The 27,842-nt window shown below is 36.6% G+C and overlaps 1 protein-coding gene across 8 annotated transcripts in view; it reads right to left on the reverse strand.

The window, feature by feature from the left end:
- Positions 1 to 27,842, reverse strand: part of PPHLN1 (periphilin 1) — a 113,267-nt gene that overhangs the window by 57,020 nt on the left and 28,405 nt on the right. For 4 of the 8 annotated variants that reach the window (XM_080660521.1, XM_080660517.1, XM_080660518.1 and 1 more), the window contains 3 exons: positions 17,931 to 18,142; positions 7,182 to 7,238; positions 4,593 to 4,672 (listed from right to left, as the gene is read on the reverse strand). In XM_080660521.1, the coding sequence (XP_080516647.1) occupies positions 4,593 to 4,672; positions 7,182 to 7,238; positions 17,931 to 18,142 (349 nt within the window). The remainder of the gene's footprint in view (positions 1 to 4,592; positions 4,673 to 7,181; positions 7,239 to 17,930; positions 18,143 to 27,842) is intronic. The other 4 variants (XM_080660519.1, XM_080660523.1, XM_080660520.1 and 1 more) reach the window with 1 other exon arrangement.

Below are 27,842 nucleotides of genomic sequence, written 5' to 3' on the forward strand. Positions count from 1 at the left end.
ATTATAAGGCAAAAAATAGAACAATTCTTTTCTTAGGCCCTTATGGTAACTGATTCCATTCTATTTTATTAGCATACATTTTCATCAATTAGGCCCTTCACCCCTAATCTTATCCCCACCTCTTCTCTAAAGTCACATCATTGATTCCAAATATATCTCCTCTGGATCACAGGGCCAGTAATCCCTGTTATAGTACACTACCACTTATAAAGTACTTGTATATGTAAACCAAAAAGAAAGTATTTTAATTAAATGGTATTCCATGAAGATGGCTAGGGTAGACTTTATTACCCCAACTTATAAACCAAGAAACTGAATGTAAAAACACACACACACACACACACACAAAACAGTCATTTCCCAGTTACTAGTAAATCCTAAGCTGGAACTTAAAACTAGGTCTTCCAGGACAACAAGGCCCTTGACCTCCTTCCATAGCTTATTCAATTCACCAACCCACTGGCTTGCCATCCGTAATGTTTACTGGAAGTTAATAACAATGCATCTATGTGGCGGGATTCCACAGTTATTAAAGAAGCCTAAATATCTAAGTCCAAAGACCTACCCATACATAAAGTTAAAATGTATAAGTAATTCTTTTATTATTACTTAGTAATAAAATGTAAACGTTTTTAAAGATTAAAAGAACAGCACACAAATATATCAAAGAAGAAAATTACACCTCACTTTTTGGGGTATCTGTTTTATAGAGCAAAACCAAAACAAACATTGTAAGTTATCTCTAGTAATAAAGGAAGCAAAATCTTCTGTAACTCAATCCTCTATCTGTCATTAAATCTGTCCATTTAAAAAACTCTCATTTGAAACTAACTTCTAAAAGCAGAAAACAAATTCTGAAAAAAGGCCTTTGACCTCCTACATGAGGGCGGCCATACTATTGAAAAGAAAAAGTCCTCCAACCAAATCAGGAAATCTAGGTAACAGAGCTCGCCAGAGCTACCATGTAACTCTGGGCAAAAGACAAAGGAAGGTGCACTTTCCAAATACATAAAATGATTCTAGATCTAAAATCTGAAATTCTGATTCCACCTTAAGACAAAAATGCAAACAATCTACATAAACTGTCGGACAAAAATATCTAAAATCCATTATCGTTTCCCACTAAATATATTTTAACATGTGCCACAAAATTTTATGTTGTAACTTGTTTTTTCATGGCATTATAGTTCAAGGTAAATTAATATTTCATGTATAATAATTTAAATATTCACAGTGACTTGGATAGGCAAGTACTATTTGCTCTTCTTTCACTTCTACCTGACAAGAAAAACAAGCTGGTCTTTCAGGTGGGTAATGCACCTTAACAAGGTAAGACAGAAAAAGAAAATCTAATCAATCTTTCCTATTCAAAACCCAGCATTCTAAAATCCTGATTTCTGGGAAAGCTCTAAAGATACAAGTTGTCACAAAGACACCATTTTCTTTTCCTTTGTGGCAGAGAAGCGCTGTCACCTTAATAGCAGCATAAACTGTATCTACTCTTGTGATACCTACCTCTTGCTGAAAAGCCAAATGTACCAAAGACAGAAAAATAAAAAGTGAGGAAAAAAGAGATGTAACAATAGTAAAAGAGTGTGAGGTTGGTGAAGAGAATCTCTAACTATAGAGAACAGATAGAAAAAAAACAACACATCAAAATTTTTAAGTTTTGAAGATTAGAACCAAAAATCATCGTTTTAATACATTTTAGGATGCTGCGAAGGTACGGACTGGAAGAATGATGTAGTGAAGAGTAGTTATATTATGTCCTTGAGAAAATTAACTTCTGAGCCTTTTCTATAAAATGGAGATATATAACTACATTTTAAAATTGCAAGATAATTACAACCATAGTGTTACCGAACACCTGCGTCATCTCACATAATTACTATTTCTTTTTTGTGGTGAGAACATTTAAGATCTCTTAGCAACTTTCAAGTATATGATATATTATTATTAACTATAATCACTATGCTGTACATTAGATCCCCAGAACTGTGACCAACATCTTTTCTTTCCCCCCACTCACCACCCCCATCCCCTGGTAATCACCTTTCTCATCAATGTTTCTGTAAATTCTGCATTTTTAGATTCCACATGTAAGTGAGATCATACAGTACTGTCTTTCTCTAACTATTTCACCTAGCATAATGCCCTAAAGGTCCATCCATGTTGTAAAAGGCAAGATGTCTCTTTCTCATGACTGAATAATATCCCATTGTGTGCATACAGCACGACTTCTTTATCCATTTATCCACTGTGGGACACTAAGGTTGCTTCCATGTCTTAGCTATTGTAAATACTGCTGCAATGAACATGGGAGTCGCAGTTATCCCTTCAAGATCCTATTTCATTTCCTTTGGGTATATATCCAGACATGGGATAGCTGGATCACATGGTTGCTCTATTTTTTTAATTTTTAAGGAGCCTCCATACTGTTTTCCATAATGGCTACACCAATTTATATTCCCTCCAACAGTATACGTACAAAGGTTCCCTTTTCTACACTCCTTCCTCAACACTTACCAGTATCTCTTATATTTTTAATGACAGCCATTCTAACAGGTTTGCAGTGACCTCTCACTGTAGTTTTGATTTACATTTCCTTAGTGATTAGTGATGTTGAGAATCTTTTCATGTACCTGTTGGTCATTTGTATACCTTCTTTGGAAAAATGTCTACTCAGTTTCTCTGAACATTTTTTAATAGAATTTTTGTTTTTTTCCTATTGAGTTACATAAGTTCTTTATATATTTTGGGTATTAATCCCTTATCAGATATTTGATTTGAAAATATTTTCTCCCATTTTGTAAGTTGCCTTATCATTTTGTTGATGGTTTTTCTTTTATATACAGAAACTTTAATCTGATGTGATCCCATTAGTTTATTTTTTGCTTTTTTTTTTCCTTTGCTTTTGGTGTCAAATTTTAAAAATCACTGCTAAGACCAATGTCAAGTTTATCCCCTAAGTTTTCTTCTAGGACTTCTAAGGTTTCAAGTTTTTAATCCATTTCAAGTGGATTTTTACTTATAGTGTAAAATAGGGGTACAATTTGTTCTTTTGTATGTGGCTACCCAGTTTTCCTAGCAGACTTTATAGAAGAGACAGTTCTCTCCCCATTGTATAGTCTTGGTTCCTTGTTATAAATTAATTGACCATATATGCATGGGTTTATTTCTGAGGTCTCTATTCTGTTCCATTAACCAATATGTCAGTTTTTATGCTAATACCATACTGTTTTATTATAACCTATACTAATAAAAGCCTAGGTGGCATCTTGCCCTCACGTCATCACAAGATGGCCGCCCCCATGTTGTCACAAGATGGCTGGCAGGGGAGGGCAGCTGGGGGGCGACTGGGCTGGCAGGGGAGCAGTTAGGTGTCAATCAGGTTGGCAGGGGAGCGGTTAGGGGTTATCAGGCTGGCAGGCAGAAGCGGTTAGTGGCAATCAGGCAGGCAGGCAGGCGAGCAGTTGGAAGCCAGCAGTCCCGGATTGTGAGAGGGATGTCCCAGATTGGAGAGGGTGCAGGCTGGGCTGAGAAACAACTCCCCACCCTAGTGCACAAATTTCGTGCACCGGGCCTCTAGTTTTGTAATATAGTTTAAAGCAGTAACTGTGATGTCGCCAGCTTTGTTCTTTTTTCTCAAGATCACTTTGGCTACTTGGGGTCCTTTTTAGCTCCATTTCATTCTTTTTTATGCTATTATAAATGGGATTATCTTAATTTCATTTCCTTATAGTCCCTTTTGGTGTATAGAAATGCAACTTATTATTCCAATATTCATTTTGTATCCTGCAACTTAACTGAATTTATTAGTTCTAACAATTTTAGTGTAAATTCTTTAGAGTTTTCTATATATAGTGTCATGCTAGCTGTAAATAGAGACAGTTTTACTTCTTCCTTTCCCACTGGAAACCTTTGATTTCTTTTTCCTGCATAACTGCTCTAGCTGGGACTTCCAGCACCCTGCTGACTAAACATGGTGAGGGTGAGCACCCTATCTTGTTCCTGGTGTTAGAAAATGCTTTTAGCTTTGCAGCACTGAATACAATGTTAGCTATGGGCTTGTCACATATGGCCTTTATTATGTCAACGTACATATCCTCTAAACTCAGTTTGTTCAGAATTTTTATCATGAGTGGATGAATAGATGTTGAACTCTGTCAAATGACTTTCCTGCATCTATTGATATGGTCGTATAATATTTATCCTTCATTTTGTTCATGTGGTATAACACATGGATTAATTTATGGATGTTGAACCATCCTTGCATCTATGAAATAAATCCCACTTCATCACGATGCCCATCAAATATGTCCCAACTGAATATTCACTGCTACCTGGTTATGGTCAAGATGAGCAAGGGCAGCAATGAAGACTAATTTTAGCATAACTTGTGAAAAAAATTCTATGATAAAACTACTCATTCACTCTGGTAGCTACTTTCAAGCTGTGGTTACTTACGATTCAAGTTTTTAAATGCAAATTACCCCCATTATGACAATAAAGAATAAAAGCATCTGTACTAGACAGTCCATATTGTTTACTTTGTAATTTCTCTTCAAATTGATTTTATAAATATAACAAACCTTTGATGAAGGAACTGTTGAAGAACTTGAAGGTGAAGTGTCTCTTGATGTTTTCAAAGACTGAACAGGTCTCTCTTTATCTACATAAGAAAATGTACAATGAAATTTTTTAGCTCATCTGTTTTCAATTAGTGTGATTTTGTATTTGAATAAACAAGGGGGGTATACACTTATTTTAGTACTGAAATCTTCCATTACATTATTAAATTAAACCAGTTAATATTTAAATCTACTGATCCTTCTAAGAGGCTGAGCACCATCGAAATTTTTAATTAACCTAGAACCAGTGGACATCATTTATGGCCATCTGTATAGGCCATGCCAAATGCCAGTTTGCAAACACAGAACCACTGAGACCTCAAGAAAGACAAAAAAACATTTCAAAATCATAAATGCTTCCTCCTCCAAGTTCTTAAAATCTAACTTTTAATACATCACAATAAAAACCCAAGGGAGTTATTATATAAATCCCACCAAAGAGAACTAGCTAATTAAGCAGTAGCTCACAGAAAGAGGCATGTAGGAAATTTAGCAGGTATTCCTTAAATGTTTAGACAGCCTAAAAAATAAAATTAAAAACTAGAAAACTATAATTTAGAGGGCTAATCCAGCGCCTGATATGAGTACCTAGATATATGGTAAATGATTAATAATAAATCTGAATGAGATAAAATCATTAACCTTTATCTTTAGTCAATTCAGACACCCATGTCAGTGCTCTATGTATACCATTATTTTTATAGAATCTTTAGCCAGAAAATAGATTTAAATAATATTAATTTAGCCAGTTCAACAACAAAATGAGTTTAGTTAAATATAATCTTAAAAATAACAATGAGTTGTTCCTGACGGAAAAACATTTCATTACATTGTCTATATGTGTCAAATATAACATAAATCCCTTGCTCTTAACTTCTAGAAAAACTGGTGAAATTATTAAGAAGAGGAGAAAGTGACACCAAGTTTGCAGTGACACAGAAGCTGGTCAAGACTGGACAGTGAATTAAGGCCAAGAAAGCAGTCAAGAGCAGAGGCAGAGACAAAACAACTTTACAACTGAGGCAAAGCCAGCTTCAGTCAAAAAAAGCCTCTTAGGCTCTTCCTGTTGTGGCCGAGATAGCTAAGTAAGGGCCTGGAGACACACAGGCTTCTGAGGCCCTTAGGACAGTAGTGAGTAACATCTCTTCCTAATGTCCTGCAGACCAGAAAGGCTTTCTCAGCCCTCTCTCCCATCCTCCCCACCTCCCCCCCCCCCCCCACACACACACCCCTCACCTCTCTAGGGACATTTGGCAATGTGTGAAGATACTTTTTATTTCACAAGTGGGATAGTTGCCTCTGATACATAGTAAACAGAGGCTAGGGATGCTGCTAAACATCCAGAAATGTACAGGACACAACAAATGTCAATTCCTGCTCTAGGCACAGTATTCCAACTCTGACAATAAAAGGGACTATAAGGAAATGAAATTAAGATAATCCCATAAATAGTCTTAAAAAAGACATAACCCTAGAATCTTTTAACTTGTGGTATCATTAAGAAGTTTTCACATTAAACAAGTTTAAAAGTTCTTGTAAACCTTAAAAATCAAAAATAAAATACCAATCATCACTACACCCCCAAATAATTCAGAGCATGGCTTATTTAGTTATTCCCTATTGTATTTCCATTGCACATGGTAAATTCCACATTATATTGTGAGTGTCAGTCTACCCGCCCCCCCACCACCACACCAAAAGCACCTAGAGGAACAAGTATCATAGCTTATTTATTTCTGAATACTCTGGACCTACCTAGCTTGAGTCCTTTAAGTAAAAGAGTAGGCACTCAAAAACTTGAAAAGATAATTTGTTTTTTTACTCTTAGACTGCAATGAACTCCCCATCCTATTCAGATAATCTATTCCTTGAAAGGAAATGAGGAGCTGAACCAATAAGCACAGCACATTAAAGGCATACTTGTAGGTTCAATTCTGGCACATAGCAGCTAGACACAGAAAAAAACTTTCACAAGCTCTTGTTAATTTCTTACCTAGCATTTCCTTTACAAACAAAGCATCAGCACTATGGCTATGCCAAGTATAATGCCCAAGTATAGCCTTACAATCTATCTTAAATTAGCTGTAGAAGGGCTAATTTAAGCAGGCATCAACTAATGTCAGTGTGCAGAAGCAAAGGAACACTGAAGGGTAGGGCAGGTGGCTTGGCATATAGCCACATATATTCATATATACCAAGTGCATGAAAGGGACAGACAGGCAAGAAGCAAAAGATAAAGAAAAGGATGACATAGAAGGTAGCAGAAAGGGCACAGAAAAGGTAAAAAGAAATCCCCTGAACCTACTGTTGTACCTGTCAATGACTTCTCTACTCTATAGCTCTCAGCCTTCTATGAGGTAACTATTGCTGACCAGGAATGGCTGGCCCGGGCACCTCACCCTTGTATCCCCTATTATCTGAGTCTACTGTTCAACTCTGGTTCCAACAGTAGACTACTGGAACAGTTACACACTTTCCCTTCTATAACCTCAATCAATTCATCCCCCCACCCTTTCACAACCCCAAATAAAAATCTAGCTCAAAACTCACCTCTTTCTGGCTTTCCTTCATTCTGCCGTTTGTAGGAAGCAGCAGCACGCACGGGTTCTAAGGAAAGGTGGGCAGGGAGGAATTACTACCAATAAGCACCTCTGCGCCCAGGAGGAACAAGAGAAGGACCCAGAAGTGGTAGTGATGAGAATAGGAACTTCTAAGCACTTGCTGGTGACCCTAACCTCTTTCCTAACCTGCCTTCAAGTACAGCTGCCTAATCAGCCACCACTGAAGAGGAGTAACATTAACAGGAAAAAATCTGCTTAAGATCATAAGTGGACTGGGTCCAAGACCAACAACATGAAATATGAAGATGAGGCTAACCACGGATAGCATGGGCAGAAAGAAATGAGGAAAGGATCATAAAATAAGATACCAAAAATTGAAGATGAGATCATATCTTACTCTTAATTTTAAGAGCCTAATCTAATCTCCTCCATAAAGTCATCATTCAAAGGATTAAAGAATGACACCAAAATATAAAAAATGAATTATCATTAGCAATAAAAAAAGACACAGGAAGGATTTCATAGTAGTTACTTTGAAAAGCTCTCAACAGGAAGCCTATTACTAGATCGTGCTATTTCTTTTTACAAAAACTTTCTCATAGATGAATTTTCTTTCTTTTTTTATCCTCACCCGAGGATATTTTTCCATTGATTTTTAGAGAGAGTGGCAGAGAGAGGGAAAGACAGAGAAATATGAATGTGAGTCCTGCATGCGCCCCCACCAGGGCCTGGACCGGGTAGGAGCCTGCAACTGAGGTACGTGCCCTTGACCCGAATAGAACCCAGGACCCTTCGGTCTGCAGGCCAACGCTCTATCCACTGAGCCAAGCCGGCTAGGGCGATGAATTTTCTTTATACATAAGTCCACAGCTACTGTCTTTGTTGGATCCCTAATTATCTCATACTTAGCATATAAATATTTTATTAGCTTCCTGCAAACTCTTGATGCAGATAGAATCAGCTTTCTAAATAGCCTAAATATACTAGCAGAGATTCCCAGATATCTTTGCAATAACACACAAATTCCTTCTTCTATTATAGATCCCAAATTGCCAATTTTACCTTTTTTTCTGAGAAAGTAACACACCTTTTCTGAACCATTTTGGCACTGTCAGCACCTTGTATTAAACAAATGGTGCCCTCCTACTTTTGGAAGAATGTTGCTGAAGATGCAGTGTCCCTCTTATTGTTCACTGATCTATCATCAGGAAATTTTTGTTCCTCCTGAGCAGCTGATACGTTTTTACCCAAGGTACACTGTGAACACTTTCCTCTTTGTTTTAGGCAAATCCTTAGTTCATCTACAGCAACTACTGAGAGCCTTATCATAGGCATTTATTTAATATGTTACTAACTTTATTCTTATTTTTATTTTCATTTAATTTTCCTTTTACATAAAAGCCTTCACCCATTTTCTTAATCCTATTTTATTAAGTGTTTATTTTGTTAACCTGTCTCAAATTCTTTGTAGATCAAGAAATTAGGACAGGAGTGTCTGGAGTCTGAGGCTGGCTCGTGTTAGCTGGTGAGTGTGGAATGTCTGCATCTCTTCCAAACTGCAAGTTTAATGACTCCGCATGGGTAGCCTGAAATCAGCCACAGTGGTAGCATTTACTCATGGATATCGGCAAATATCACAAATCAGGTAGTTTTCCCCTCCAAAGAGTCAGTTTACTAACATATGCTGTGTTTATTGATTCCAAATTTCAGAGACACTATAGGAATTACCACATTTAACTACAGAGTTCTAGCCATGCTGCCCTAAACAAGCTTGGACTATTTAATAAATTCTAACAGACTAGTAAAACCACCTAGTTGAACCTCGCTCAAATTGCAGAATCATAAAAAAATAAAATAAAAATAAAGTGGTTGTTTTAATTTTTTAAATTTTAGAGTATATTTTAATACAAAAGATAGTAGAAACAACCCCACTGTGCTTAAACTCTTCATCCCGGAGTTTCCAAGAATATGTGTATATTAAAACCAAGGGTCTCGTCCTGGCCGGTGTCATCCAGTACACCAAAAGATTGCAGGCTTGATTCTTGGTCAGGCACATGCCTGGGTTGCAACCTCAATCACAGATAGGGAGTGTGCATGAGGCTGCCAATATATGTGTCACTATCACATTGATGTTTCTCTTTCTCTCCTTCTTCCTTCCATTGTCTGTAAAGATCAACTAAAAACAACAACAACAAAAAACAACCAAGGGTCTTTCTTCTTGTCCTCTACTACAGCATATTCATGATTTCTAAACAAGTTTTTTTTTTAATATTTTGCCATTTGGTTTTCATGCCTTTGTACTTCTGTGTTTATACTTCCTAACTACACCTTTCTCTTTCTTCTTTGTTGGTTATTGTTCCTCAAAGTGAGTGTTCCTAACCCCAGTTCTTTTTGCTCTGCTATTCTTATGTGGCTCCAATCAGTACTATAAATACCCATATTTTTCAAATCTGCTTCTTTAATTCATACGTCTTTATTTCTAACTGACAGGACGCTACTCCTTAGCTATTACCTCAAATTTATCTCACACATGATCTTAGTAAGCAGCACTAACTCCCTGCTTGAGAGCAGGACAAAAAGGCTCAACACATTTCCGCCTTTGCTGTGACTTGCTAAAGAAAATAAGTTCCAAATTAGGATAAAGGAAAGAAACCAGGAAAGAAAAATTCTGAATAGGAAATCAAAATCCAAGTCAATATTTTGGTGAGTGAAAGAATAAATGGGAAGGAAGAAAATGAAGAGGAATTTCAAAAACTGGTTCCATAGACCAGGTATAAAGTTCTTTCCATGCAGATGAAATCAAAGCTAGAGAAGCAGATTATTATTCTAACAAACATTTAAAAGTTCTATAAGAATTTAATATTTGGTGGCTCTCTGAAATAATAGCTGATTTAAGTATTAATAAAACAATATTTGATGACTCTTTAAATATAACAGTTATAAATTTGATATGATCTTTCAGAAATATGCTTTCTTTCTAATGTGTTGTCTAGATGAAAGCCATGATAAACCTAACCAGACTCATACATTCCTAATTAAGTGTTGTTATTGATAATCCATGAAAGAACAAGGACACTACTAGAAAATAAATCATCATTAAAGATCATAAAATTATGGATTCTGTCTTGCATATTATTAAATTCTTGGTACATTGCCTGACATATAGGAACAAAACACACTTCTGAATGAAAGTATTTTCAATAACACTCATGGACATGGACAACAGTGTGGTGACTGCAAGGGAAAGAAGGGTGGGAGGAGTTTAAGGAGGGTATCGGGGGCATAAAAGGTGATGAAAGGAGACTTGACTTGGGGTGGTGAACACACAATACAGTGTACAAATGAGGTGGAATTTTGTACCTGAAACCTGTATAATTTTGTTAACCAGTGTAACCCCAATAAATTCAATAAAAAGTAAAGAAAAAGGTCTTTTCAATAAATAAAAAAAGTCATAGCACAGGCCATTCATCTTTCCCTTGAAGCTTTGAAAGAGAAATTAAGATATGAACAAATGAAGATGTGGTGCTGACACAGAAGATAAGGAAATAATTTATTTTCTCCATCATGAATGATGACATACAAATTTGGGGCTCTTGGATAGGAAGAGCAAGATTTCCTAGAGATCTACTGATTTATTCAAAAGGATACAAAACAGAAAATAGAGGGGGCAGAAGAAAATGCTCTGTGGTAAAGACTCAAAAAACAAAAAAGAGAAACCCCACAAAAACAACAACTTGAGGGGTAGATAAAGCTTTGCATCACTTCTGCTTCCCTAAAGTAATCATCTTTAGAAGGTTAAAAATGCAACAAGTTGAAGTAAAGGTATATTAACTATGAATAGTTTGGAAGTGCACTTCTAAATAGAACTCTCCTTTAATAATCAGCTAAAACCACTTGAGCTCACTTTTTAAAACATCAATCAAACATATCATCAGTACATTACGAATGTTTGCTATTGACAGAGCACACTAAGTCCTAAAACAAGGATACTATAAATGCCTACACATATGGAAACGTCATTAAATAATTACTTTTTAGAACCACGGTCATTCAGATGCTTGAAAAACTATAGCTATACTCCTAGGATTTCCCCAGGAAACTCACAGACAAAGCTCTCTTGTGAGTAAGCAACAGAGTTTCTAATAAAAAGAATATATAGTATCTATTTCCACTGCACAATAATAGCATGGACCAATTCAAGATCTTCCAGGAGACTAAATTATATTTCAGGTACTCCACATGAGATAGCTCATAAGCCTCCACCACTTGCATCTTTCCACCCTTCAGATTTTACCTAAAATGTCTATTCCTATGTAATGACTTGTTTTTCTCCATCTCTAGATTGTAAACTCAGAGAGCAAAGTCTGGATTTTTCTTGCTTGGTAAACCATTTATTTGAAATATATTTTTGCTAAATGAAAGACTGTATGAATAATGATCATAAATACAGTGACTTTCAAACCAAGAAACATTATATTCAGCTGCTAAGAGAATGGGTTTAACCTTCCTTCCTACTGCCTAATATACAAGATCTTAGGATAAAGTCTTATTTCTATATCCCCATTACCATCTAAACCTGCACAGAAAAGCCTTCCTTTTAAAGGCAGACTTAAGCTTCTAAATTTTGTTGGAATTTCAGCTATAATCCACAAATTAATGTGGACTTCCAAATTTATTCATAGCCAACCAGGTCTTTAGACATGTATCTTTTCCAATTACACTGGTGTTCAATAACAAAGGCTATCTTCCAAATATTCTCTTCTCAAAATAGTATTTTTTTCATTTTACTTTTTATTAAATTTATTGGAGTAACATTGTTCAACAAGACCATATCAGTTTCAAGTGTAGATTTCTATGATACACAATCAGTATACTGCATTGCGTGCCCACCACCCAAAGTCAAATTAAAATATTATTCTTAATTCTTGTACATTTTCAGTTATCTTAGATATGCTTTCAAAATGGATTAAGCACAGATTAATAACAGTCTTTCTTTAAAATATCTTCTATTCTTAATAATTGTTGCTGATATCAAGAAAATAAGGGAAGCCGGCCAGTATGGCTCAGTGGTTGAGTGTCAGCCTATGAACAGGAGGTCAAAGTTCAATTCCCAGTCAGGGCACATGCCTGGGTTTCCAGCTTGATTCCCAGTAGGGGGCATGCAGGAGGCAGCTGATCAATGATTCTTTCTCATCATTGATGTTTCCATCTCTCTCTCCCTCTCCCTTTTGTTCTGAAATCCAACAAAAAAATATTAAAAAATAAAAACAAGGGGAGCCCCAGCTAGATGGCTCAGTTGATTGGAGCATCATCCCATTCAACAGAAGGTTGTGGGTTCGATTCCTGGTTGGGACATGCAAGGGAGGCAATAGATCAATGTTTCTCTCTCACATTGATGTTTTTCTCTAGCTCTCTAAAGAAATCCATAAGCATATCATCGGGTGAGGATTAAAAAAGAAAATAAGGGGAGGGTGGGCCCAAAGTCAGAACTAAAAAACAGACACATGTTCAACCAAAGAACTTGTATGCATATATGCATAACCCATGGACACAGACAATAGGGTGGTAAAGGCCAGGGGCAGGGGCTAGAAGGGGTCAACGGGGGAAAAAGGGGGACATGGGTAATACTTTCAGCAATAAAGATTTAAAAAGAAAGAAAGACAGACACAGATCAACAAAAACAATAAATTTCCAAATCTTCCAGAGTAATGATATCTTAAAAATTCAACCAAAATGTCACACTGCCTAATTCATATATGAGCATCACTGGTAAAGTTGACATTATAATCTATAGCAAATGTTTAGAATGAATTAACAAAGAGGCAGTTTATAATCACTGACATAATCATCCCAGGAGCCACAAAGCCCCTAATGTTTAAAAGAAAGGGGGGGGGGGGCGCAAGGCAATCTTTATGCCATTGTTTTGATAGAAGAAATGCTTTGTAACTTGAATTTCAACAAAGTACCAAGTCTTCCATGAAATCCACAAGTGAAAGAAAGACAAGATTGGGGATCACAACTGGTTGAATAACAGCAAATAATGCAGATAAATGGCTGAAGTCCACAGAGAGAGGTCTCTAAAGTTTCTATATTAGGCCTTAGGCTACTTGACAAAATTATTAATGATAAATATAAAACACATAATGCATACTTCATTTGCAGATAAAACAAAGCTATTTATCTGCTGCTAATATATAAGATCACTAAATGAGATTTTTAAACCTCTGTGGAAGAAAATCCTAAGCCAAAGTTAATTAGATGAAATTTAGCATAACTAGATTTTTTAATGCATTAACTACGCACAAACAATTGCACCAGAAAAAGTACAGCTGAAGAGCATTTTGTTTAAGAATAAAATATAGGAAAATGGTTTAGGTTTCAATTATCCACAGTCTCAGTAAGGGTCAGTAATGCAATGTGGTTAACAAAATAAAAGTTCACTTCTGGCATCACAACTTGAAAGGAACAGAAAAAGATTTAGCAAAGCAAAAGGTCCAAAAATCATGCCAAATAAAAGGAACAGCTGAAAGAACTAAATATATTTATACCTGAAAAACAAAAATCGAGAAGATTATGATGGGACTCTTCAAATACATAAGTGGTTATAATATTAAAAGATATTATCTTTATGGGTTTAAGATAAATAGCATTATGTACATATTACAGGAAAATATTTTAATTGTTTTATTAAAGTGAGCTATACAAAGATGGAAAGGCTAGATTGTGATACATTAAATATCACAGGAAGTACTTTAACAAAGAATGGGTATGAGTGACTAAACTTAGTGATCTCTGGTGCATTACAATGCTACAATCCTAAACAAAAGATAAATAAAAGTTCAGCTAGGAAAACAATAGGATTCATTTGAAAAGGGGGAGTCATATGGGAAAGTAAATATCTGAGACAGCTGACAAATGGGGAGATGTTTGGTCAGATTAATTAGAATAAAAATAAACTTCAAGTAAAAATATTCAAGCCCGACCGGTATGGCTCAGTGGTTGAGCGTCAATCTAGGAACCAAGAGGTTATGGTTCAATTTCGGTGGTCAGGGCACATGTCCAGGTTGCAGGCTCAATTCCAAGTGGGGGGAGCTGCAGGAGCATGATGTTTCTCTCTCATTGATGTTTCTATCTCTCCATCCCTCTCCCTTCTCCTCTCTCTCTAAAAAGTCAATAAAAACATATTTTAAAAAAATATTCAAGGTATATGTGACAAAACAATTTTAACTAGAACAGTCTCATAAACAAAGGAAAAGGAAATGAGGTTAATTAGGACAACCCACACTGGTGGCATGTAAATATGGATAACAAAAAGGAACAAAAAACAATATGGTAGTCACAGCTTTGACCAGATTAGTCCAATTAAGTTATAAGCAGAAGTCTTATACATGAAGCACATGATAAAAAACAATTTGATTTAGGAGGATAATCAGTCTAAAGCAGAACAAAGTTCCATAGGTTTAGCTCAAAAAGCCAAGTAAAAGAAATTTAATTAAATGCATGTGTGTTCGTGTGCACATGTATAAGCTCAAAATGGGAAATAACTAGTTGAGATGAAAAAGGAGTAAAAATCATTCTGTGGCTTATAATTAAGCACATAACAGACATTAAATGCACAGTAGAATTATGAATAATTAGTCCTTAAATGGTTTCCATGTGCCAGGTAGGTACTAGAATTATAGCAGTCAGTCTACTTCACAAGTTATATAAATTTCTAACCACAGTGCTAAACACCTGAAACTAATACAATATTGAATGTCAACTGTACTTGAAAAATAATTTTTAATAAAAATATGGTTACCATGGCCAAACTAATAAGTGATTATTAAAGTAAGTAAAATTACTCTGTAAAGTATAAATAAAAAGCAAAAAAAAAAAGTTAAAGAATTAGCAAAATGGTAAAATTAGCACAATTATTTTTACCTGTTATTTATACAAACATTTTACATCTATGGCAAGCCCTAGCTGGTTTAGCTCAGTGGATAGAGCAGCAGCCTGTGGACCAAAGGGTCCCAGGTTCGATTCCAATCAAGGACACATGCCCAGGTTGCAGGCTCGATCTCCAGTAGAGGGTGTGCAGGAGGCAGCTGATCAAGGATTCTCATCATTGATGTTTCTCTCTCTCTCTCTCCCTCTCCCTTCCTCTCTGAAATCAATATAAATATATGAAAAAAGAATTTAAGGTAATTTAAAAATAAAAAATAAAATCTATGGCAAAATTTTCATTTACATTAGAAAACTAAATTAATACAATACTGCTAATTAACCCAGTTTAAATGACTGATCATTGAAGGACCCTGTTTCTCAGTCCTTTTTTATTTTTTTGAAGAAAAGCAAGGTAAGGTGCTATCAATATTTGTTACAATTATATTTAAAGCAAAAGTTGGTATCATAAATATGTAAAATAATAATTACTTTTCCCATTTACTGATCAAAACAAGACTTCATTATCTTTTTGACAAATGATCTTATGCAACTATTCTGAAAAACATTTACATGAAAGGAGCATAGAAAAACATTTAATAGTTCAGCCCAGCCACAGCCAGCATGCTAAATGGTTAAAGCATTAGACCCCCTCACTCCTCTTCCCCCCAACATGAAGGGTTGTGGGTTTGATTCCGAGTCAAGGGCATGTACCTGGGTTGCAGGTTTGATCCCCAGCCCCAGTCGGGGCATGTGCAGGAGGCAGCCAATCGATGTGTCTCTCTCACATTGATGTTTCTTTCTCTTTCTCTCTCTCTCTCCCTTCCACTCTCTCTAAAAAATCAATGGGAAAACTATCCTTAGGTAAGGATTAACACACACAAAAAAACATCAACCAAAGTACTTTGTAAAGAGAGTTTCCCCAGAACAAACCTTTTTCTTGATTACAGTTTACTTTCAAAGCTAAATGACTTAACAAAATAAACATAATGGTATTAACAAAGTCATATGCTCTATTTCACTTGATCCATAGCATACTTTAGTCTCCCACCATTCATTGTTATCCTTTCATCACTCCAGATATTAAAGGCATTAGACCTTGAAGTATGGGAAAAGTATATTGGAGACCTTATGACAAGAGCACGATGGTGGCTCCTCCACATTTCATCTCAAGATTTTAGAGCTCTGGCCACAAACTTACCAGGCCAAGAGCATATAGAGATGCCGCCCTAGAGACCTGTTTTGTAAGTGAAATAAGAAAGATAAGGCTAATTCACCAATAACTATCATAAATAAATAGCTTTATTATAAGCTGTCAAGTAAGAATTTCAAGCCTCCATTTTACTCATGTTTTGTTTGAAAGGCTTCATAATCAGTTTCCCATGATACTTTCCTCCTCTTAATCAAATCATTAATAGATTTGGATTTAAGTCATACACATACAAAAACAATGTTCCTAGAAGTTATCTGGCTAATTTTGGATATTTCTGGCTGTGCATGACAGCATGCATTTCAACTTTGAGATAGTTTTTCTCCTTCAGGAAGAGAAGGGTGGTGGGAGAGAGGGAGGAAATATCAGACTGTTAACACCGAACTCCAGAATAAAACTCTGTTACCTGGAACTATTCTGAAAACATTGTAAGCACTCAGACATATGTAAGTGCGTGACCATTCATACACATGTAGTTAAAAAATTTTTTTTTGGAAGCCCCACTCTATCTAGCTCTGAAAATAGTGAACAACTGATAAATGTTTCTTAAATACAGGAATCCAGCAACAGCTCCAATGGAGACATTCTGATAACCTGAAGTGATTTTCCATCCATCTTAACACCCAGGAGACACAGACTATTAAACTAAAAATGTTATTATTTGAAAAAAACAGATAACAGAAAAGGAATTAAAAAGGAAAAAAAAATATATCCTAGATTTTTCTGATTTCTCGACTTATAATTCCTTATACCTAGTAGATACTTCTCCACTTACAGAAATCTGAAATGAAAGATAAGCCCAAATGTCATGTTTTCCCATCCCCCGAGTGAGAATCTCTCTTATCTTGACCTACTCATATTACGTTAGCTCATTTATGACATATTGATTCTTGTATCAGTTATATTTTACATATGCTATATTTACATATTCTAGTTCCTTGGTGACAGGGACATCTTTCTATCTAACACTGCCTTGAATATAGAAGGCAAGAGGAAATTTTTTGTGAATGAAATTTTTTGTGAATGAGCAGGTAGTAGAGTCTAGAAATAAAATACAGGAAGATTTCATTTATTTATTCCCACACACACTAAGCAACTCAGTCAGGATGACATTATTGCACAGAATGCCATGCTTGTCCAAATTTAAAGAAAACAAATTGAAGGTTGCAAAAGAATAAACATAAGGTAGGTTTAACTCTAAATTCTATAAGGCTATACTTTATATTTAGGGAAAAACAATTATATTTTTCATGAAAAATGTGCTGTCAGATATATAGAGATATTACCTAGTGACAAAAGATTAAAGAGGTTGGAACAGCACAAAATGGCAGAAAATCAGGAGTGTATGACCTTCCAACATGCTTATAATGCTGAAGAATTAGAAGTGAAATATCATGTGGACTACAACTTGAAATGGTTCAGAAAATGAGTGTCTGTGTATGTGTTTGTGTGGTGTTCATTAAACTATTCTTTCAATTTTTCTGTAAGTGAAATATTAAAAAAGAAAATGTTAAAAAAATACCTTTTACAGCACCTATAAGGCAATCTGTCTTAGTACTTTCTCATCAGTGTAAAAGAAAAAGGAAAAGTTTTTAAAATACATACTTCTATGTTGAGATTGATGGAAAGAATAAGTTTTGCTTCTTTCTGGAGAGTAGCTTCTACTACTGACACTGGAGCCAGATCTGCTGTGTGGAGAATCCTTTCTGCCAACAGGTGATTCTCTTAAAAACGGAGTTTCTCTTTTATGAGGAGACCGGTCTCTCACATAATGGGAAGTATGGAAACTTTTTCTTCTAAAGCCATCTCTCATGTCCCTTTGAAAAGAAAAGAGGTTAATTATATCCTTTACCCCACATATCCACAAATGGCAAAAGCTCTGAATACCAGCTACTCTTCAAGTAATCTTGGTTCCCTTTTCTACCACCACCTAACTTCTGATGTCAGCCCACAAAATGAAACTTTATCAGTGAAATATGTTTTAGAATGCATCGTTTTTTCACAGTTTGGGATAAGAACCAGGTGGTAAGTATAAAAGTTACTTTATTCGAAGCAAGCACCGTAATTTTAAAATGTGAAAACAACACAGTCATATAGCTTCTACTTCTTTTTGCCATTAACAATATACCACCCAGCTATCATATTCTCAGACACCTAAAGGATGCCAAAGACTTCCCAAGTGAGATACTTCATGGCCTATTATCGCCTTCCAAGTACAGTATATACTGATTTTCAAATGGTGAAATTTTGCCCCCACATGACAATTTGGCTATACCTACAGACATGTCTGTTATCACAATTAGAGAGGAAGGGCTACCACTGGTGGGGATGTTGCTAAACTCTACAATGCCCAAAATAGCTCCCATATACACAACAATAAACTATCTTACCAAAAATCCTATCTAATAAAGAGGGAATATGCAAATTGACCATCACACTGTCACAAAGATGGAGGCGCCCACAGCTGAGGCTGAGTTCCCGTAACTAGCCTTAAGGAGCAATCAGCAGGGACCTGAGGCTGTGTAGTGCTGGAACTGGGCAGGGGACCTGAGCCTGTGCCATCCCCACCCCCCGCCCTGTGGGGCTTGACAGGGGACCTCAGGCCATGCCCCATCCTGGCATCAGGCTGGGGACCTCAGGCTGCACCCCCTGCCCTGTGGGGCTTGACAGGGGACCTCAGGCCGCACTCCCCACCATGACACCGGGCTGGGGGACCTCAGGCTGCACCCCCCGCCTTGTGGGGCATGACAGGGGACCTCAGGCTATGCCCCCTGCCCGGCAGGGCTTGACAGGGGACCTCAGGCCACACCCCCTGCCCCAGCACCGGGCCACAGCACCTCAGGCCACGCCCCTGGCCCAGTGGGGCTTGACGGGGGACCTCAGGCCATGCCCCATCCTGGCATCAGGCTGGGGACCTCGCAGGGCAGACTGAAGGGTCCCAGGTTTGATTCTGGTGAAGGGCACATGCCCAGGTTGTGGGCTCGATCCCTAGTGGGGGGCGTGCAGCAGGCAGCCGATCACTGATTCTCATCATTGATGTTTCTGTCTCTCTCTCTCTCCCCCTCTCCCTTCCTCTCTGAAATCAATAAAAATTTATTTTTAAAAAATTAAAGAACTTTCAATTTCAGAAAAATGCTAGAAGACAAAACAATGGCATGAAATTTCCAATGCTAAAAATAATTGCAGCATATTGACTGGCACTCCCCAATATGTAAGTAGGTTGTTGTCATTAATTATTAGTATCCAAAATATATTGCCTATATAGATACCCTTAAGTTTCTCTGAACAAAAAAAAAAACAATAAAAACTCATGATTAATGAACTTGAAGAAAATACTAAAATAAAGAAATTCTAATATATTCAAGTTTAATCATTAAACTACAGGAGTCATATCAACATCAGTGAGAGCCAGAGTGGCTGTACTGGTATTTACACAGGTTTTAGGAACTGTACCAGGTGCTAGGGACCTAACTGTGAACCAAATGCATGCAGCCTCTCCCACCACAGGGCTCCCGGGTTAGAAAGGCTGATATTAAAAAATAAAAATAAAACATGTAAATATAATCAAGAGTGCATGCAGGGAAACTAACTGGTAACCTACTCAGTCCAGGTTAGATAAGGCAGAGCAAAAAAGGAGTCACAAATTTAACATGTACAAGAACACACCTTGGAAGATTCAATGGCACAAGATAAATGTAAAAAGTGTGACAGGAAATGTTAAGCTGATTCCCAGAATTCTGGTGTTGATTGATTGTTGAAATGAGAAAAGAAAACTATGAGAAGTAGGGATGGCATGGGGGAATCCACATCTTAGATTCGAACATGTTAAATTTGAAGCCTCATGTAACCTCTTGGTAGGCAACTAGAGATACTGATGCAAAGACACGAAGAGATTTTGGTTATAACAATAAATTTGTCTGTAGATAGGCAGTATTTAAGCCTTGCATATGGATGAAAACAAAGGATAAAAAGAGTAGAGGGTCCAGAATTTGGAGCTAGAAAACTCCCACCCTGAGAGAGAAATGGGCAGTCTGAAAATGAAAGATGGTCACAGAAACAAGAAGGAAAGGGGTCAGTTATCAAGAGAGCCAAGAGGAGAGTGCTCCAAGGGGAAAAGGTCTCACACACTGAAATAAAATGAGCTCTTACTGTTAACTTACTTTGGGGATGAGAAGAGCAGGCCCATACTGAGAGAAAAGATTGCCTACTTTCTCTGGGGAGAAAAGGAAAGAAACTCTGAGCTACAGTTTCCTGGTCCTGACGCCAGATGGCAGTAAAATCACAACAGAATAAACAGTTCAGAACTATCCCTGGCCTGGATACACTTGGGGAAAATACATGTCAGATTTTAATATCTCAGAACAAAGTAATGTCTCCTCCCCTTCACATCAACCTCTCCTATTGCTGGTAGCATTAAGCAAAAACATCACAATTGGGCCCATCTGGTTTGGCTCAGTGGACAGAGGGTCGACCCCAAGACTGAAGGGTCCCGGGTTCAATTCCAGTAAAGTACCTCGGTTGCAGGCTCAGGGAGCATGCTGGAGGCAACCAACATTGATGTTTCTCTCTCTCTCTCTGTCTCTCCCCATCCCTGCTACTAGCTCTAAAAATCAATGGAAAAATATCTTTGGGTGAGAATTTAAACACACACACACAAACACATCAAAATTGGTATCCTCTAACTTAATTATCCTCTTTGATAAAGTGGTAATATTAGCCATCATTTATTCATGTATATATATTTTTTACATCTATACCTACATCCCAATATATGAAAAGAACTATGAAGAACTACCCTGACTCTCAAGAAGCTTAGTATCAGATTGGGAGAATGGGACATAAATGTTCCAGAGGGCTAGTACTGTAATTCAGAAGAGAAATGTATATTAGATGGAAAACTAACCTGTAAGTTTTTAAAGATGAAATTTAGATCAACATTGTTTCAAGCCTCAAATATACTAACCACATTTGAAAAGTAAAGAATCATAGGTGAAATTTTAGTATTTTTTACTTAACCCAATTTATTCAAAGTATTATCAACATGTAATCAATATTAAATTTTGGTGAGATATTTAATATTCTCTTTTTCTCTTATTTTTTTTAATCCTTACCCAAGGATATGTTTTACTGATTTGAGAGAGAGAGGGAGGAGGAGAGACAAAGGAAGAGAAACATTGATGTGAGAGAAACAGCAATAGGATACTTCTCATATATGCCCCAACCTGGGACCAAACACGCACGTGCCTTCACAGCAAATCCAGAATCAAATTCGTGACCTTTGGTGTATGGGACAATGCTCCAACCAACTGAGCCACACTGTCCAGGGTATATTCTCTTTTTCATTGTAAATCTTGAAAATCTGTGTATTTTATACTTACAGAACATCTGTGTGAACTGCCATATTTCAAGTGCTCAATAGGCACATTCAGCTAGTGGTCCCCATTTTGAACAGCACAAATTTAGGTGGTGGAAAAAGTATTCCAAGCTTCAAGAAAAAGCAGAGCGGAATTAAAGGGTATTATGCAAACAAGAACAGAGTAGTCAGAACAGTGAAAAAAAATTTAAAGCAGTGACTAAAAAGCACAGGAAGGAAATTATTAAAAAGGGAAAAGAAAGTAATATCAAATACTGCAGAAGCTAGAAGAGATCTCTGCATTTAAGACCTAGGAGTCATATGACCAGTGAGTGGGCTGTCCAGTGAAGCTGTGGAAACCAAAGCACATTAGAAAAAATTAAGATATTTTTTAAGCCATTACTTTTCTGTCAATAAAATTTAACAGAGGGAAGAAGAGAGAAAACTGGGACAATATTTTGATGGAAGGAGCTTATTTGATCACATCTGGAAATGGAGCAAAAGGGTTAATTTCCTGTAGAAGGGGAAACTCATAATTTAAGACTCAAGAATGTTACTGATAAGGAAGAAGCCAAAAATCAACAGGAGAAAATGAGACAAAGAAACAGAAGAGAATGGCACTTAAGGAAAGAAAAGAAAATGAAAAGGATAAAGAGGAAAATTCTTATTTCCAGAAGAGAAAATATGAGAAATCTCATCTCAGAAGGGCTTTATCTCAGTAAAGTAATTCTAGAAGTCATCAATAGGAAGTAAACAAAGTAAGAATGTGAAAGAAGCTTGAGGCAGAGTAGAAAGTTTTGATCTTTACCCTTTGAGGGAAGTACTAATTAGAGCAGTGTTCCTCAAAATGCAGTCTCTAGGCTTGCATCAGCATTACTGAAGGTAATAGAAATGCCCATTAAGGGGCATTAAATCACACCTACTGAATCAGAATTTCTGTGAGGCTAGGATTCTGGGCTTTAACAAGACCCTCCAGGTGAATTTCATGCACACAAAATTGAGAAGGTTCTCCAAATAGAGAATCTCACTAACATGTAAGTGCTGTAAATAAGGATGATATCTCTTAAGTCAAAAGCAGAAACTCAGGGCCCATGAAAGAGGCAGAACAATTCCCAGGGATGATTCTAGGATTTGACCAGGCTGCGGATAGCTAAAGATAAGAGCTGAAAAAAATAAGACCAATCCCAACCTAGTGTTAAAGGTTATCATCAAATCAGGATAGAGAGGAATGGAGGGAAAGACTGTGATCCAGAAATTATAATCATCAAGGAAGAAGGAATGGGATCCTGGAAATTTACCAGCGAGTACAAGGAAGGAGGACAGGGTGGTATAAATGGGGATATGTGGCAATCAATGTCTGAAGATATGACATTTTTGACTGTATAACTGGTGGGGTACAAAGGTGCAGCCAAGAAATAAAGAAGTGATAACGATAGCAGTACAATTCAAACTGAACATAAAAGGAGTTACAGAAAAAATAGTTGACTGTGAGAATGTTGACAGTGTTTACCTTCAAGATACTGTACCCTGAGGCAACTACTGAAGACAAACTTATTGACATAAAAGACGTGAGACCTAGCCAGTTTGGCTTAGTGGATAGAGCATCAGCCTGTGGACTGAAGTATCCCAGGTTCAATTCCAGTTAAGGGCATGAACCTCAGTTACAGGTTCAATCTCCAGGGCACCTGTGGGACGCAACCAATTTTTGTCTCTCTCTCACATCGATGTTTCTTTCTCTTTGTCTCTCCCCCTCACTTCCACTTTCTCTAAAAATCAATGGAGTCCTAGCCAGTTTTGCTCAATGGATAGAGCATCGGCCTATGGACTGAAGGGTCCCAGGTTCAATTCTGATCAAGGGCACATGCCCAGGTTGTGGGCTCAATCCCCAGTGGGGGGCATGTAGAAGGCAGCCGATCAATGATTCTCTCACATCATTGATGTTTCTATCTCTTTCTCCCTCTCCCTTCCTCTCTGAAATCAATAAAAATATATTTTAAAAAATGGTATGTAGAGGAAGCAAATTACTATAAAATAAACATATTTTTAAAATAATGATAAAAAATAATAAAAATCAATGGAAAAATATCCTCAGGTGAGGATTAACAACAAAAAAGACTGTGACCAAAAGAACGAAATGTGCCAGAGGAAGAGAGACGAACAAAACTCTTCACATGAAAGGAACTCTCAGAGGTATTTCACAATGAAAAGGCAAAGATAAATGTTGGAAATTGATCCAACCTTAGAATGCAATATGACAATTCACCAAGGCATAAAAAAGATGTTTGTTCTGTATCTTAAGTTATACAATGAGAAGGCACCACTCTAATAAGCTTTTTACAAAGAAATAAAACTCTTTAACTCTCATTGTTTCTAATTTGTTATATTACAGTGTACTAAATGAGTATTTAGGTTTAAATTTTTTCATTTCCCTGTACATTTCTAGTTGACAGTTTGTTTTGACAAAAAATTGTAAAAGTCACAAATGTAATTTTTCCCATTCACTATTAATATTGCTTTTGTGAGAATAATGATCACCTACGGGGAGGAGGAGGAAAGTAATTGAGCAGGGGTATAAAGAAGCTTCTGGATACAAGTAATACTCTATTTCTTAACCAAATTGTGGTTACACTTAATGGTAATTCATGGAGCTGTACACCTTGATGTGTACTTTATGTATGTTTATTAAAAAGAAAAGTGCCTATTTCTTCTAAAAATGTGATATAAAAAAAATATCGTTTCTTATTTAACATGACCTGAAAGGATTTTTTAAAGAAAATTAACAGAACTTTTAATCTTTGAGAAAATAATTTTCACTAATATTTATTTTACGAAAACACAAATTGTGAGACCAACTATTGTCAGAAAATCATTAGTACATTTTAATGATTTCTTTTGAACATACAAATAGTATAGGATTACATGACAAGCCCAAAAGAAGTCAGTCTTGTCAATTTCAGCTACTATCATCTGGTGTTAGGTCAGCTTCCCAGAGGATCACTAAGAAATCAGTGCAACCTGATTAGGTTCCTCCAATTCAGGATAATCTGTCTGCAAAGGCAAATCTTCCAAGAAATCATCCAACTTCCTATATTTTTGCTATTTATTTTTCCATTATTCAGAAAAATGCTATCTTAACACAGCAACTCTTAACCTTCAACATCACTTCCAAGTATTATGATTCTTTTTACCCACTCTATAGGAAAAGTCAGTGAACAGATTCACAACTTTTTATAAATAAAACATTAAAAAATAACCCTTTATAATAAAAATACTGTTTTTCTCCCATAGTTTTTCTTAAATCTTTGGAGTCTGCTACTGTATCTATGCAACTAAACACTATCAAATGACTAATGAACAAATAAACACAAAATGGTTATTAATAGAAAAATGTTAAGTCTTCCATTGTTCCATTGCACTCACTCATGGTTTTAATTCTATACTACACATTTAAGACATTTTCTATTAAATTTTTTATATTTCATTTAAAAATACTTAGCCCTAGCTGGTTTGGCTCAGTGGACAGAACGTTGGCCTGTGGACTGAAGGGTCCCAGTCAGGGCACATGCTCAGTAGGGGGAATGCAGGAAACAGCCAATCAATGATTCTCTCTCATCATTGGCGTTTCTATCTCTCTCTCCCTCTCCCTTCCTCTCTGAAATCAGCCAATCAATCAATCAATAAACAAATGATTGTTGATAATTACTAGATTTAAAATAAATAAATAAAAATATTTATATTTCATAAAGTTCAAGCCGAAGATACCATTACCTCAAGGCTCACCTCAATTTCTGCTACTTCAACAAAACACCACTACTACATTCAAGAATTACTTCTAGCCTGGCCAGCATGGCTCAGTGGTTGAGCATCGACCTATGTATGAACGAGGAGATCACGGCTCGATTCCCGGTCAGGGCACATGCCCAAGTTGTGGACTGGATCCACGCTAGGGGCATGCAGAAGGCAGTCAATCAATGACTCTCTCTTATCATTGATGTTTCTCTCTCTCTCTCCCTTTCTCTCTAAAATCAATAAAATATTTAAAAAACAAGAAAAAAGAAATACTTCTACATCCAAAAATTAAGAACTAAGTTGACTGCTAAAAAAAAATGTAGAAAAACCAGACAAAATTTTTTTTTTTAGCAAACTGCTCAGAGTCATCAGAGCTAAGAATTCAGTGAAGAACTATGGAATCCATAAGAGGAGTGGAAAGCCCAGAGAGCGGGGCTTATCTTTTAGGGGCTGCTTTTCCCTATATGTACCTGCCAATTTCAGAAGCAGCAGCTGAGAGGATGAAAAGTTGAGAAATAATTTTGATAGCTTCAAAGGATTATAATATAAAAATAGAGTCCAGACTTCACCAGGGAAGGAGGGTTGAAACCCCAAAGGGCCACAAAAGAGCAGGGTAAACTGGAAATAGACTAGCCTAGCTTCATATGACCTAAATTCCTTAAGGTAACCTTGGATTGCTAGTGACTCTAACCCTTCGTTTGAAATACTCAGAGGTTTCTTGATCATTAAGATTCCTTAAAAAAATCCCATTTTAACAAAAAACAACAACTAAAATCACAGAAATAAAATAAATTTAAGCTAGACATTCTTAACTATAGAGCTGTTTCCAGAAAAACTGTATAAACTAAAACAAAGCCACATAAACAACTGTCACTGAGTATTTAAAATGCAAAAATGAAACCTCTGTAGATTATTAGTTTTCCCCAAAAAATTAGAAGGGAAATTATCAATTGATAGGAATATCACAACTTTATGCATACTATTTTTATTTTTTAAATGTGTTAGTCCCGCCCTACCTGCTTTTGCTCAGTGGATAGAGCATCAGCCTCTGGACTGAAGGGTTCCCCAGTTCAATTCCGGCCAAGGGCATATGCCCAGGTTGTGGGCTCGATCCCCAAGTATGGGGCGTGCAGGAGGCAGCCAATCAATGATTCTCTCTCATCATTGATGTTTCTCTCTCTCCCTCTCCCTTCCTAATATCTATAAAAATATATATGTATATTTTAAAATGTGTTAGTCCTTCCTTGGCCAGTGTGGTAAAGTTGGTTAGAGCGTCGTCCTATGTACTGAAGGGTTGTGGGTTCGATTCCCAGTCAGGGGACATACCCAGGTTGTGGGTTCAATCCCCAGTTGGGGCGTATACAGGAGACAACTGATCGATGTTTCTCTCTCACATCAATGCTTCTCTCTCCTTCCTTCCCTCTCCCTAGAATCAGTGAAAAACAATCCCGGGATGAGGATTAAAAAAAAAAGTGTTAGTCCCAACACTCATGATTATCTATAAAATTCAATTAACATCAACTAGTATAACTTTCTTTATGCAAGTATCATCCTGATTTTAAAGAAAGAATTTTGTTTATTTTAACAATTACCCTGAAACATGCTAAATAGCAATAGGATAATAGAAACTGGGGCACATTTTTAATGCCATTTCAAAAATCAGAGGGTAGAAACTTTGCACTGTGACTACTGCAAAGTTCCATTTACACAAGAAAACCTACATCTAAAGTCTTCAAACTATAATGTTTTTAGCTATGTTGAAAATGAGGATAAATGCATGATATAATGGGTTCAATATAATTAATTATCAGGCAAATCAAAAAGAGCCTTTGAAGAAATATAAATAACAGTACAACTGGAATGCTGACTATAAAGATTTTTTTTAAAGCCATACTTAACTGAACTAATATTTTTTATTTTCAAAAAACAGTAAGAGTTGGGACAGCATCTTCGGCTGTATCACAAACATTTCAGCCATAATGCTGGACACACGCAGGAGGCAAAGTTACCTGGAGAATGGAATATGGGAAGAACTAGTGCCCTATAATGCACCGTTCCTCAGAATGTAGTCTTGAAACTATCTGCACTATATTTACCTTGAATGTTGGTTGCAAAAACCGATTTATGAAGCTCAGAATTCTCACCTATTTATATGCATACCCTCAAGGTAATTCCAGCCCATCACATCAGTCAAACCAGACAAGTTGTGATGGACCCCTAAGTTTAAGCAGACGTATGTTTACCAGTTAAGAGTAAAATTCAATAAAGTAGGAGGCAGAGATGTAAGAGGAGAGAAGAAAGGGGATAAAGACAGCATTTCACTTCTTATCTGGAACCTCATTTTTCTTTTCTTCCCACATCCAACACAAATATTC

The sequence above is a fragment of the Plecotus auritus genome, assembly GCF_963455305.1.
Source record: "Plecotus auritus genome assembly, chromosome: 3".
NCBI classification, from domain to species: domain Eukaryota; kingdom Metazoa; phylum Chordata; class Mammalia; order Chiroptera; family Vespertilionidae; genus Plecotus; species Plecotus auritus.